We start from the raw sequence: 15,083 nt of genomic DNA on the forward strand, positions 1-15,083 counted from the left end.
ATCGTTCACACTAATACGCAATGTATTATCAGCAAAAGAGCAAACATTAATAGCAACAATTCAAACTAATGTCAACAGTTTAGACTAATACCCACAGTACACAGTAATTCTCAACACATTGATGGAAGTTTACAACATGCTTAAAATTAGTTCTGTGTTCAGTACTACAGTATACAGTACTACTGAACACAGTACTACAGTATATAGTAATACATTATACAGTACTGAAGAATACAGTACTACAGAATGTAATATTAAAGAATACAGTACTACAGAAGACAGTACTACACATCCTGCAGATTGAGTCGTAAACTACACATTCTACACATTCTACTTGTCTACAGCTAAAACCCTGCCTGTTTCTAAACATTCAATGTGTACTATAACCTAAGGGAACATCACTGACCTTATCTCACTGCCAGACTTGAGAAACATACACACATGAAGATCTGCTTCCCCAAACTGGAAACTCACACACACACAGAAAGAGAGAGAGAGAAAAAGGAACGACATACAGGGACAGCGCGGTGAATGAAGGAGAAGATGAAAGACGATGAGAAATAATGTGAAAGATGATGGATGTGTTTAAAACATGTTAACTTTGTGTGTAAGTAAAAACTAAAGGTGGATGTTGATTTGATGTTATAATTTAATTCCATGGATGATGACATACCAACACTGACAGCTCTGAATCACAATCACTCTCTCTCTTTCTCTCTCCCTCTCATTGCCCTGGTCTCTCTCCTTACTCTTACCTAGACTGTAATAACTTCAGACTGCTGGCTGCAAGTGTCTTTGCAGAGGGAAATTATACATTCCATATATCACCACACATCCACCATTCAGATCAAGTCAGAAACCATCTTTCTGATGAGGCTGGAGGTGGCTGTTTCCCAACACAACACGGGTGGAGCCTTCATGATGTAGTCAAGGTCAGTTAGAGATCAAAGTGAAATATGTGGCTCTGGGGAAATGTATAGTATGTATAGGCAAACACACACACAGTATATAAACACAAATGCACACACACACACTCTCAAACATGGAAGGGAAAGAGAGAGAGACAGAGAGAGGGGAGGGGGACCCACTGACGAGTAGAGACAGGCAAATGAGGGAAGACATGAGGGAGAGGGAGACAGAGATAACGGCAGATAAAAAGCAAAAGTGGCATTATCACTCCGGCTAACGTCTGCCTTCTGATTCTAACACCCCCAGAAAGCGCTACATATCGGATGCTCTGATTTGCCCAGCTCTCCACCAATCAGAGCGCAGGAATGTAAGGTGCCTTTAAGTTATACCCAACCCTAAAAAACTGGGAGAGAGAGAGAGAGAGAGGGAGGCTGACAGGGTTTCAGAGGCGTGCTGTAGTGCAGAGGTTTCTCTACTGAGGAGAGGGTTTGTCAGAGTGAATTTCTCTGGTGTTGCTTCTGCTGGAGTGAATGCAGCACAGAGGATACACTGCAAGGAACACTTCACTGGAGAACACTGTGGTGGTTTCTGCTGAGGTCTGGATGTCTGTCGTGTTCCTGTAGACTCACCTTTCAGTGGCATTCAACAGCAAAGCCATATAGCTGCAACAACCAGCCCCTGCTTCGAAAGACCTTCACCTGAAGAGCACAGGCAGACCGTCGGAGGAGCGCCGACCGTTGAGGATTCCTCCATCATTCTAAAGTTAATCCTTCCTTGGTTGATGTGAAACATAAGTTAGGAGAAACTACTAGCTGTCATTTGGGAGGAAGAGGACAAACGTCACAGCGGGAGAGAGACACCTTAAGCAGAGCATCTAAACTGGAATTGACTGGAGGAGAGTGGAAGGGTACTACAGGATGCTTCTGGGTAAGTGGCACATAAACCCCTGTTCATAAAGTCCTTGTGTTGTAATCTATCATTCGAAATATTTCTACCGGGAGAAGGTTTCAGGTTTCATTTACTAAGAATACTCTTTAGCTTGACAAGTAGGCTACCTGTACTGTACACACAAATATGACTTTGAAAATAAAAGGTAAATCAGATATATTTATATAGATATATCTGACAAGTAGGATATTGGCTAATCAGAACAAGGTGAATTTATAAGGGATGAACAGGCTCTTATGAGCATTGCAATATGTCCTGTCATCCAAATAAGCTCCTTTAAGTGTGGCTGTGTTGTTTCATGCTGCGTACTGTTCTGTTGTTGTGATCTCCTTCTGAGGTGTCTACAGTGGGCTGTATGGGACAATTCAGAGCTTCAGGAGGACTGGGAGGACGACAGTTTCTGTTAAATAACTCTCACACTCTCAGACCCACATTGCTTAACGCACGCTTGCGCAATTTCAGTAGCTGTTCACACTCATACATGCATACACGCACAAACACACACACATACACACACTAACAGTTAAATGAATAAATCCTATCTCACTCAATCTTCTTCTAGCTCACCTATAAACACAGTGCTTTGCTTGTATTATGTGTGCAAATGCACACACAGACATGAACAAAGACACACACACACACACAGACATGAACAAAGACACACACACACACACAGACATGAACAAAGAGACACACATACACACACATATCTTGTTGTAATGTCAGATCATTGAATGAGCTAACGCAGCAGTCAATCTATAACATATGAATGTGAGGCCCTTGTTTGTTCTACACATTCAGGGCGCACACACACGCACACACACACGCACAAACACGCACACACATACACGCACACAAGCTCACCCACTTTCTTTTCACTGAGGTTAGTGAGGCTTGGAGTGGATGAATACATTATTGACCCTGGTGTCCAATGAGCCCGGAACACAATACAGCTTGATGTCCTTCCTGCCAACATGGTGTGTGTGTCCTTGTGGTTGTGTAATGATTCTGTATTTCCCTTCTTTGGCATAACCATCTGAAGTTAGAGGGTGAATAATTGGACATAATTGGACACACTCAGATGGGCTTGTGATTGGAATGTATGTAAAATGCAATACGTTGTCCTGCCCACTGAGTTGGCTCTCTCCTGTGTGTGTGTGTGTGTGTGTGTGAGTGTGTGTGTGTGTGTGTGTGTGGGGGGGGGGGGGTTCATGCTTGAAAGTGTCTGTATGTGTGTATGTGTTTATGTAATGTGTGTGTATTTCCCCAGAGCCATATATTTCACTTTGATCTCTAACTGACCTTGACTACATCATGAAGGCTTCACCCGTGTTGTGTTGGGAAACAGCCACCTCCAGCCTCATCAGAAAGATGGTTTCTGACATGATCTGAATAATGTTAAGGTGTATAGTATGGCTGTGGATATACTGAATGTATCATTTCCCTCTGCAAAGAACCTACAGCCAGCAGTCTGAAATAGTCGTCATGGTCACAGTAATGACAGTTCATTATGCTGACGATGAAAGACCAAAAGTGCTGTGTGGGGAGAGAAGCAGAGAAAGAACGAGAATAACAGAAAAAGTACATAAAATAGAGAGAGAAAGAAAGAGAGATGGGATGAGAAAAGATTTGGGACACGTGGGAGGGAGAGGGGGAGGAGAGAGACAGGATAAGAGGGAGAGGGGTAGGAGAGAGAACAGCAGATAGAGAGGGGGAGAAGAGAGAACAGCAGAGAGAGGGGGGGAGAAGAGAGAACAGCAGATAGCGGGAGAGGGGGAGAAGAGAGAACAGCAGATAGCGGGAGAGGGGGAGAAGAGAGAACAGCAGATAGCCGGAGAGGGGGAGAAGAGAGAACAGCAGATAGGGGGAGAGGGGAAGAAGAGAGAACAGCAGATAGAGGGGCTGATGGGAGAAAGTGGTTGTGATGCCTGGCTGACTGTGTGAATGTCATCACCAATGGAAAGATATAACCTCAAATCAGCATGCCAGCTTTCAGATTTCACTCAGACATGCAGGCTAAATGTTGCAAATACATTCATCATCTTTCAAATTATTTATCATCTTCTTTGATAATTTCCTTCATTCACAATGCTCTCCCTGTTTTTCCTAGTGTGTGTGTGTATTTGTGTACTTGTTACCTATTTGTTAAAGACCACAATTCACTAAAGAACCCTGATCAGGGGCTGAGTGGCAACAGAACTGTCTCTCACTAAACAGTATCTGAGCCCCACACCAGGTGCTCAATGTCCATTTCCCCACTGTTCAAAAATAATGTCCACATTCACAGGACATAAACCAAAAACTGCTGCTCCATAACGCTCCATTGATTGTTAAGTTTTAAACACCATGTCACAAAAACCCCATCTACGTTTTGATTATGCAAGCTACCGTTTGGTGTCACCTTAGAAAAAGCACTGAACAAATCTAAAGAAGGTTGATGAACAAAATATGCTGGGCAGAGCCTGAGTTCATGGCTGAGAGGTACCAGAGTGAATTGGAGTGGGACAGATGGACGCCACTCCAACATTTTGGAAACCTGCTGCGTGGTCAAGCCAAATTTCACATGTTCCTCTCACTGATCACCTCATTTCACTCTACCACCCGTCCCCCCACACTCTGGCCATGATATTACATGAAAACACAAAACGTAGTAAAAAGTTTGTAGTTTTTGCAAGTCTTTACTTCAATACGCTTGGAAGGCTTATCGGTTAGGTTCAGCATATAGGTTTTAGGGTTTAGTGTTGGGGCTATGGTTGGGTTCAGGGCATGGGTTTTAGGGTTTGGTGTTGGGGCTAGGGTTAGGCTCCGGGTATAGATTTTAGGGTTTAGTGTTGGGGCTATGGTTAGGTTCAGGGCATGGGTTTTAGGGTTTGGTGTTGGGGCTAGGGTTAGGCTCCGGGTATGGGTTTTAGGGTTTGGTGTTGGGGCTACGGTTAGGTTCAGGGTATGGGTTTTAGGGTTTGGGGTTAGGTTCACGGTATGAGTTTTAGGGTTAGGCGTGGGGGTGGGGCTTGGCTCAGGGTATGGGTTTTAGGGTTGGGGTGGGGCTAGTGTTAGGTTCAGGGTATGGGTTTTAGGGTTTGGGGTCAGGGTTAGGATTAGGTTCAGGGTTTTGTATAAAAAGGATTTTGAATTTAAAAAAAGTAATCCAGCAAATTCATGAAAAATTGGCGTGCTTAGTGAACAGTGGTTCCACTCTGTGTCTACCTACTAAATGTCTGTCAGTCAGTTCCTTCATGCCTACATCAGCAATGTCTTCTGTCTGTCTGTATTCTGTCCATCAACCACCGCTCCCCCTTCAATGTGTTTCTCCATGTTTCCTTACCTCCGCTTTAGGTAAGAAAGGAAGTCAGGGCATTTCCTCCCCTTCTTTCTTTGACTTTCTAAATACTTAACTTTCTCATCTCTTACCTGTTTCGAATAGAAACATACTAACATGTTAGCATTCCTTACTATACCTACAATGCTTGTTGATCTCCTCTGACACAAGGGGAATGCTAAAAGAAGTATAGCAACCATTTCAGATTTTATTATGAATATTTTAGATTGGAATGTTTGAGGTCTTTATTTATTTAGACATGGCCACTATTTCTCCTGGTCTGGTTCAGAGGTGTGCTGAGCTTGATATATAAAAAAAAAGGTCAGCCTTAGTTGCTGATTCAGTTCAGACCAAATTAGTTTGTGTCCGTGCATGGATAGTAAGAACAGAAAATGTTACCTTATGGATGCAGTTTGCAGGCTTCTATGAGGGATTACTGGTGTAGGTTGAAAGATACCGTTGGGGTTTTGGGTTGGGGGTTACTTGTTATGTTAATGGTTAGATTCAAGATTAAGCGTTTGGGTTAGTGTAGAGGTTTGAGTAATCACAGCGGGTCGAAGTGTTCTTTTTATTATAGCTAAATCCTATTCAGGTATCAATCTGTAGTTCATTTTAAATTTTTGCATAGTTACTTTCCCTGATTCTTTTCATTCATTTTAACTTGCCATGCCTACGGTTGGCGGTAGTTTGTTATGGCTAATAAAGAAAACTGAATCATGGATTTTAAATTTTCTGTTGCTTTTCACTGACAGTTGGAACTTAACAACCACATTCAGGGCCATGACTAGGAATCGTGGCCCTCTGAAAAGACATATGCCTGTGCCGCCTTACTTACAGTGGGCCCTGTTCAGGTCTGTAGATTGGGCTGGCCATGACAGGGTCTTGATCTGGTGGTCCTCCATCCACACCTTGATTGACCTGACTGTGTGGCATGGAGCAATTCCCAGAGTTGGGGAACATTGTCAGAGCAGAAGGAAGTAGGTGTTCTTCCAGGATAACCTTGTACGTCCTTCACAAAGACAAATCTGCCCGATCAGACAAAGCATCCCCAGATCATCACCGATCCTCCACCAAATTCCACCAAAGTTTCTCCAGGTCTCCGTCTAACCAAAGCAGAAAATTTGACACAGAGAAGATGACCTTACTCCATTCCTCAATGGTCCAATCCTTATGGTTTTTGCAAACTTCAGCCTGGCTCTCCTTTGCTTCTCATTGATGAAGGGCTTTTTTCTATCTTTGCACAACTTCTGCCATGCCCCTAGGAGCCTGTTTCGAACCGCCTTGCCGTGCACTTCACCCCAGCTGCTGTTTGCCATTCTTATTGTAGGTCACTTGATGTCATCCTACGGTTGTTGAGTGACATTCAAATGAGTTCACGGTCATCTTGGTCAGTGGACAGTCATTTTCGCCCTCTGCCAGTCTGTAGCTTTGTTGTCCCCAACGTCTGTTGCTTGACCTTGTTCTTATGAAACACTGTCTTTAAAATGTTCAGGATGGAAGCAACCTGACCGTCACTGTATCCCCCTGCCCAATGCAATGCCAGTTAAGCCAGAATTGAACCCTTCTTTTCCTCACTCAAAGCTTTTCTTTTCAACTGTTTTGTCATGTGGAATAGTTATTTTTTTTATTAAAATTAAGTCTGAGGTACTACTTGCACTGTTTTTGCCATCCAGCTGGTCCTATTGCAAGAGAATAGTGATGACCATAACAGTGGTTTTTATACTTTTCCTCATTAAATTAGATTTGGTTCAGGTAATCACCTAAGCAGTACCACAGTAAGTAAAATGAGATGGAATTTAACAGTCACTGGAATGGAATGGCTGCCATACATGTAGAGATGCAGATTTAAGAAAAAATAGGAGTGGTCTCTTAATTTTTCCATAGCTCTATATCTAATGATCCCGTTTGTTCAAATCATGCTGTCTATTGGGGCCATTTTGAATGATTTGAGTGATTTCTGTATGGTGTAATGAGGAAAGGACTGAGAATGGACACATCACACATTACAACACCAACACATCATCAAGTGATTTAATTAACATCCAAGGAGGAAGTGGAGAGTTAATCAAATTCAAATGACAAACTGTGATCTAAATGGGACACCAAAGTTGATTGCTCTCAAAAAAATCTAGTTTTACTAATCGTAAACCTGGCCCAAAACTATAGCCTTTCTCTAACATACATAAGAAATTAAAATTGCCATTTTCATTTTTTCAAATTTATTGAAACTAAACATCAAATGATCTCATGTACAATAATTCATACACTTTGTCATGACACTCCAAATTCAGTGTAATTTGATCTTCTTTGAGATGTCTAGAATCTGATCCATCTGTGTCCAGCTGATTGGACATGATGTAGAAAGACACACACGAGTCAGAATAAGGTCCCACACTTCACAGTGCATTTCAGAGACAAAAAACAAGCATTGAGGTCCAAGGAACTCTCCGTAGACCTCAGTGATAGAATTGTGTCAAAGCATAGATCAAAGAAATGTTAAAAAAGTATATAGAACTGAAGGTTCCCAGGCTCCATCATTGTACAATTTAAGAAGTTTGGATCCAACAGAACTCGGCCAAACTAAGTAAAAAGGCCAGAGGGGACTTGGTCAGTGAGGTGACCAAAATCCCATTGGCCACTCTCAGAGTTTCTGCAGAGATGGGAGAACCTTCCAGATGGACAATCATCTCTGCAGCACTCCATAAATCACGTTTTTATGGTAGAGTGTTCAGACAGAAGACTGTGAGACTGTCAGGATTGAGAGAAATACATAAGTCCTTGAAGAAAACCTGATCCAGAGCACACAAGACCTCAGTTTGGGGTGAAGATTTATCTTTCAGTACAACAATGATCTGAAGCGCACAGCCAAGACAATACTGGAGTGGCTTTGGAACAAGTCATTGAGTGGCCCAGCCAAAGCCCAGACTTGAACACCATTTAACATCTTTAGGAAGACCTGAAGATGGCTGTTCATTGATTCTCCCCATCTAATCTGACAAAGCCTCCAAGGAAGAATGTGAGAAACTGCCTAATTCCATGTGTGTAAAGCTGGTGGAAACATATAAAAAAAAAAAGACTCAAGGCTGTGATTGCTGTGAAAGGTGATTCTTGAAAGTATTGAAAAAATGCTCCGAATGCTTATGTACAGTACATGAGATATTTGAGTTTTTATTTTCAATAGATTGATACAATATTCCATTGTTGGTGTTGTGTGTAGATCAATGTAAAAAAATAAATCAATGTAATCAATTATACATTAAGTCTATAAAACAACAACATGTGGAGAAAGGGAAGGGGGCCTGTAGTTAAGTCAGAAAACACATACACACACACACATACACACAAACACACACACTACATACAGTGATTCAAAAACAACATCATGACCTTTAAATATGGGCATTGCAGTGAGGGATGAAGTGTAATGACATTTAATTTAGGGAAACCTCCCTGACTTTCCATGTAAGTGACACACATCAAACCACACTGAGGCTCTTTTTGTGGTCACAAAAGCTACCAACAGACTAAGAGAGTGTTTTATTTTATTAGAATTTCATTTAATCCAGTTAAACCAGTTACATCAGTTGATAACCAATTCTAATTTTAAATAATGGCCAAAGCTTACAGTAAGAGGACCGAAGGCATCATTATCATAGGAAGAATAAATATAATTTACCAAGTTACACTATATACAGCAAGGTTTGGTTTGATGGCTCAGATAGCAGCTCAGTTTTCTGAGAAAAATGAGGTGTGATGATAGTGTCAAGTTTAAGGGTCAGAGAACGGGACACATTACCAGCAGTGTCCAGCACAACTTGAATTAACTGTTCAGCAAGGTCAAACAGTCTGCTGAATTCAACCATGGCAACTGCCATAAGACTTTATAGTAACCAAATCATGTTTTGTTTTTTTATTTACATTTTTTGTGTGTTAAGAGCTTTTTAATTAATGTTTTATCTTTTGGTGTAAAACCTTCTAAATGTTTAATAAAAATAATTCTGTCTTGATTTCTGTTAGCATCTTACAAACCAGAATAGTATTAGTTAGTCCAGGGTGGTTTAGGGTGGGGGAATATTATTAGTTAGTCCAGGGTGGTTTAGGGTGGGGGAATATTATTAATTAGTCCAGGGTGGTTTATGGTGGGGGGGTAGTATTAGTTAGTCCAGGGTGATTTATGGTGGGGGGGTAGTATTAGTTAGTCCAGGGTGGTTTATGGTGGGGGGGTAGTATTAGTTAGTCCAGGGTGGTTTATGGTGGGGGGTAGTATTAGTTAGCATAGGGTGGTTTAGGGTGGGGGGTAGTATTAGTTAGTCCAGGGTGGTTTAGTGTGGGGGGGGGGTAGTATTAGTTTAGTCCAGGGTGGTTTAGTGTGGGGGGGTAGTATTAGTTAGTCCAGGGTGGTTTAGTGTGGGGGCGTAGTATTAGTTAGTCCAGGGTGGTTTATGGTGGGGGGGGTAGTATTAGTTAGTCCAGGGTGGTTTATGGTGGGGGGGTAGTATTAGTTAGTCCAGGGTGGTTTATGGTGGGGGGGTAGTATTAGTTAGTCCAGGGTGGTTTATGGTGGGGGGGTAGTATTAGTTAGTCCAGGGTGGTTTATGGTTAGGGGGGTAGTATTAGTTAGTCCAGGGTGGTTTATGGTGGGGGTAGTATTAGTTAGTCCAGGGTGGTTTAGGGTGGGGTCATAGAACTGTGAGTGTCTACGGTGAGTATTGACTAGACATCAATGTAAACTGGTGAGGAAGTTTAAATATCTCAGGCATTTGGAACAGTTTTGTAGAAAACAAAAAGTTACAAGATTTACCACTGGTATTTTATGCTTGTGTTTATATATTTACAAATCTTACATATGGGCCCTATAGAAAGGCATAGAAAATCTCTATTCCCAATCCAATGATTTCCACTGCACTACCCAATCTTACCTGGCATGTTGCACAGACTCACATCCTAAAATAAGTTCCCGGGTAAAACCCATATAAGAATAATAACTAGAACATAAACACATAATGAATGCTGAATTTGCTGCTTCACTCTTATGGTTTTACATAATGTAGCTTCTGTTCTCCAACATGGCAATAGTAGTTATTCTATTTCTGTGGTTAAACCATGTCTTTTCTTCATACTATATATTTTTCTTTATAATTAAAGCAGGTGCTAGGGGATTCTTGAAATGCGTAGTGGTCTCTAACCTGTAGTGCACCTACATATTTGTGATTATGAGTGGAATACAGACAGAGCCTGGGACTCTACAGACCATCAGTACATTTTCAACTGCTTACTAACCCTAACCATAACCTTTACCCTAACCCTAACCCAAACCCTTACCCGGAAACATAGCAAGCAGTTGATTACCAACAGTTCTTTTCTTGATAATATGACCCATTGTAAAGCATCTACAGACTGACACTGAGACTCTCCAAATGAAATGATCATGCTATATGGGTGCATGTGGATTACCTGCATATGTGTGTTCTGGCCAGTCCATCTGTGTGTGTCTCTACGATCAGGTTTCCATGGGTCATTATGTCATCTTGTGTTCTCTGTTGGTTTCCAAGCAGCTGTGCATGTCCAGTAAAAGGAAGACAAATAGAACAGAAAGGCCGATTGGATCTGGTATTGTCAGTCTGGATGTTGTAGAGGCTTTCATATTCCGCATCACACTCCATGCATCAGTAGTTTTCCTATTGTGTTCTCTGTTTGCTCAGGTCTTTATGCCCTATGAAAACCTAATGTAATAACAGGCAACGCAAGCAGCTTGATTCACTCCAAACATTTCCCCTGAGAAGTTGAGGCCAGAGACTTCCCGCACTTTAATAAGACACTGAATGTCTGGTGCCACCACTCCACCACATAAGAGAGGCATCTGGGTCCATGACAGGCTTCACAGCACCAAGGGGAGGAGGAGGGCTCTGTTCTGGATGTTTCACAAACCTATTCTATCTACACACACACACACACACACACACTCGCACCCTGACTCCACAGACATGCACCAACACACACAGGCATGAATGCACACACGCACATATACACACACACACACAAACACAGGGCTGACTTGGCTGGTTTTGGGTTGCCCTGCTCCTCATGTCTGTAGTGCATGACTCATGTGTTCCTGTCACCTTGTCTCAGTAGCGGTGACCTGGGCCATGCGAAGCATCGCACTCACAAACAGACAAACACACACTCACAAAATATTTGCATCAAAAACATTTGTGTCACTGAACTCGACCATGTTCCTGTTCATGGTATTACAATGAAAGAAGCTGGGCTGTGAGGACGGCCAAACCTGTTCTGTTTCACTGTTGAATGAATTGTCCAGAATTAGAATCAAAATAGAGAAGTTACTGTTTACGTATCTGATTACTGGGCTGACTGCCCTGTTTTCTGTGATGTACATCTGTATGTATTTCAACACACAGGACACTAGAAGAACATTACATGAGCTGGAGATTTGTTGTGTGTTCTCAAAAATATCTCAAATTCCTTGCATTTCTAAAGCCCAAGAACTAGCCATTGTGAACATGGTTGTTGAACACAACCGTATATCCATCCATCCATCTTCTTCCGCTTATCCGGGGCCGGGTCGCGGGGGCAGCAGTCTAAGCAGGGATGCCCAGACTTCCCTCTCCCCAGACACTTCCTCTAGCTCTTCCGGGGGGACACCGAGGCGTTCCCAGGCCAGCCGGGAGACATAGTCCCTCCAGCGTGTCCTAGGTCTTCCCCGGGGTCTCTTCCCGGTGGGACGGGACCGGAACACCTTCCCAGGAAGGCGTTCCGGAGGCATCCGAAAAAGATGCCCAAGCCACCTAAGCTGACCCCTCTCGATGTGGAGGAGCAGCGGCTCTACTCTGAGCTCCTCACGGGTGACCGAGCATCTCACCCTATCTCTAAGGGATCGCCCGGCCACCCTGCGGAGAAAGCTCATTTCGGCCGCCTGTATCCGGGATCTTGTCCTTTCGGTCATGACCCAAAGCTCATGACCATAGGTGATAGTAGGAATGTAGATTGACTGGTAAATCAAGAGCTTCGCCTTGCGGCTCAGCTCTTTCTTCACCACGACAGACCGATACATCGACTGCATTACTGCAGAAGCTGCACCGATCCGTCTGTCAATCTCCCGTTCCATCCTTCCCTCACTCGTGAACAAGACCCCTAGATACTTAAACTCCTCCACTTGAGGCAGGCACTCTCCACCAACCTGAAGTGGGCAAGCCACCCTTTTCTGACTGAGGACCATGGCCTCGGATTTGGAGGTACTGATTTTCATCCCCACTGCTTCACACTCGGCTGCAAACCGTCCCAGCGCATGCTGAAGGTCCTGGTTAGAAGGGGCCAACACGACAACATCATCTGCAAAGAGCAGAGACGAAATTGTGTGGTCCCCAAACCTGACACCCTCCGGCCCCTGGCTGCGCCTAGAAATTCTGTCCATAAAAATTACGAACAGAACCGGTGACAAAGGGCAGCCCTGCCGGAGTCCAACATGCACTGGGAACAAGTCTGACTTACTGCCGGCAATGCGGACCAAGCTCCTGCTTCGGTTGTACAGAGACCTGACAGCCCTTAGCAAAGGACCCAGGACCCCATATTCCCCAAGCACCCTCCACAAGATGCCGCGAGGGACACAGTCGAATGCTTTCTCCAAATCCACAAAACACATGTGGATTGGTTGGGCAAACTCCCATGAACCCTCCAACACCCCGTAGAGGGTATAGAGCTGGTCCAGTGTTCCACGGCCCGGACGAAAACCACACTGTTCCTCCTGAATCCGAGGTTCTACTATCGGCCGTATTCTCCTCTCCAGAACCCTGGCATAGACTTTCCCGGGGAGGCTGAGAAGTGTGATCCCCCTATAGTTGGAACACACCCTCCGGTCCCCCTTCTTAAAAAGAGGGACCACCACCCCGGTCTGCCATCCCAGAGGCACTGTCCCCGACCGCCACGCGATGTTGCACAGGCGTGTCAACCAAGACAGCCCCACAACATCCAGAGACTTGAGGTACTCAGGGCGGATCTCATCCACCCCTGGTGCCTTGCCACGTAGGAGTTTCTTGACCACCTCTGTGACTTCAGCCCGGGTGATGGACGAGTCCACCTCTGAGCCCTCATCCTCTGCTTCCTCAATGGAAGACGTGTCAGCGGGATTGAGGAGATCCTCGAAGTACTCCTTCCACCGCCCGACGACATCCTCAGTTGAGGTCAACAGCTGCCCACCTCTACTGTAAACAGCGTTGGTAGGGCACTGTTTCCCTCTCCTGAGGCGCCGGATGGTTTGCCAGAATCTCTTCGAGGCCAGCCGATAGTCCTTCTCCATGGCCTCACCGAACTCCTCCCAGGCCCGAGTTTTTGCCTCCACAACCACCCGGGCTGCAGCCCGCTTGGCCTGTCGGTACCCGTCAGCTGCCTCAGGAGTCCCACAAGCCAACCAGGCCTGATAGGACTCCTTCTTCAGCTTGACGGCATCCCTTACTTCCGGTGTCCACCACCGGGTTCGGGGATTGCCGCCTCGACAGGCACCGGAGACCTTACGGCCACAGCTCCGAACGGCCGCTTCGACAATGGCGGTGGAGAACATGGTCCACTCGGACTCAATATCTCCAGCCTCCCTCGGGATCCAGTCGAAACTCTGCTGGAGGTGGGAGTTAAAGATCTCTCTGACAGGAGACTCGGCCAGACGTTCCCAGCAGACCCTTACAGTACGCTTGGGCCTGCCGAGTCTGTCCAGCTTCCTCCCCCGCCATCGGATCCAACTCACCACCAGGTGGTGATCAGTTGACAGCTCCGCCCCTCTCTTCACCCGAGTGTCCAAGACATACGGCCGCAGGTCAGATGAGACGACAACAAAGTCGATCATCGACCTGCGGCCTAGGGTGTCCTGGTGCCACGTGCACTGATGGACACCCTTATGCTTGAACATGGTGTTCGTTATGGACAAACTGTGACTAGCACAGAAGTCCAATAACTGAACACCACTCGGGTTCAGATCAGGGGGGCCGTTCCTCCCAATCACGCCCCTCCAGGTGTCACTGTCGTTGCCCACGTGGGCGTTGAAGTCCCCCAGTAGAACAATAGAGTCCCCAGTCGGAGCACTTTCCAGCACCCCTCCCAGAGACTCCAAGAAGGTCGGGTACTCTGCACTGCCGTTTGGCCCGTAGGCACAAACAACAGTGAGAGACCTATCCCCGACCCGTAGGCGCAGGGAAACGACCCTCTCGTTCACCGGGGTAAACTCCAACACATGGCGGCAGAGCTGGGGAGCTATAAGCAAACCCAAACCAGCCCGCCGCCTCTCACCATGGGCAACTCCAGAGTGGTGAAGAGTCCATCGTCTCTCAAGGAGTGTGGTTCCAGAGCCCAAGCCGTGCATAGAGGTGATCCCGACTACCTCTAATCGGAACCTCACGCATTAACTCAGGCTCCTTCCCCGCCAGCGGGGTGACATTCCACGTCCCTAGAGCCAGTTTCCGTGTCCAGAGATCGGGTTGTCTAGGCCCCTGCCTTCGACTGCCGCCCGATCCTCTTCGCACCGGCCCCTTATGGTCCCTCCTGTGGGTGGTGAGCCCACGGGAGGGCGGCCCCACGTCGCCCGTTCGGGCTGAGCCCGGCCGGGCCCCATGGGGGAAGGCCCGGCCACCAGGCGCTCGCATACGAGCCCCAACCCCGGGCCTGGCTCCAGGGTGGGGCCCCGGCTGCGCCATACCGGGCGACGTCACGGTACTCAAAATGTTTTTCTTAATTAAGGGGGTACAGAACCGTATATGTTTCGAGAAATCAATTCACAGATTATAATACAAATAACTTCAATATACTCTCTAGACATTATGTACAGTCCATAATATCATACAAAGCCCAAAATGTAAGCTGGGAACAGTATGCCAAAAGTGCCCTGCTTTTGTACAAGCAAGGT

At 45.4% G+C, this 15,083-nt stretch overlaps 1 protein-coding gene across 2 annotated transcripts in view; it reads left to right on the plus strand.

The window, feature by feature from the left end:
- Nucleotides 1–15,083, plus strand: part of LOC105017160 (zinc finger protein 385A) — a 77,259-nt gene that overhangs the window by 23,934 nt on the left and 38,242 nt on the right. Inside the window, exon 1 of one of the 2 annotated variants that reach the window (XM_029113684.2) lies at nt 1,327–1,836. The exons of the other annotated variant lie outside the window; for it this stretch is intronic. Within the exon in view, the coding sequence (XP_028969517.2) occupies nt 1,827–1,836 (10 nt within the window). The 5' untranslated portion in view covers nt 1,327–1,826. Of the gene's footprint in view, nt 1–1,326; nt 1,837–15,083 lie in introns of those variants that run through there. 2 annotated transcript variants of the gene reach the window in all.

Source organism: Esox lucius, chromosome 17, assembly GCF_011004845.1.
Source record: "Esox lucius isolate fEsoLuc1 chromosome 17, fEsoLuc1.pri, whole genome shotgun sequence".
NCBI classification, from domain to species: Eukaryota; Metazoa; Chordata; class Actinopteri; order Esociformes; family Esocidae; genus Esox; species Esox lucius.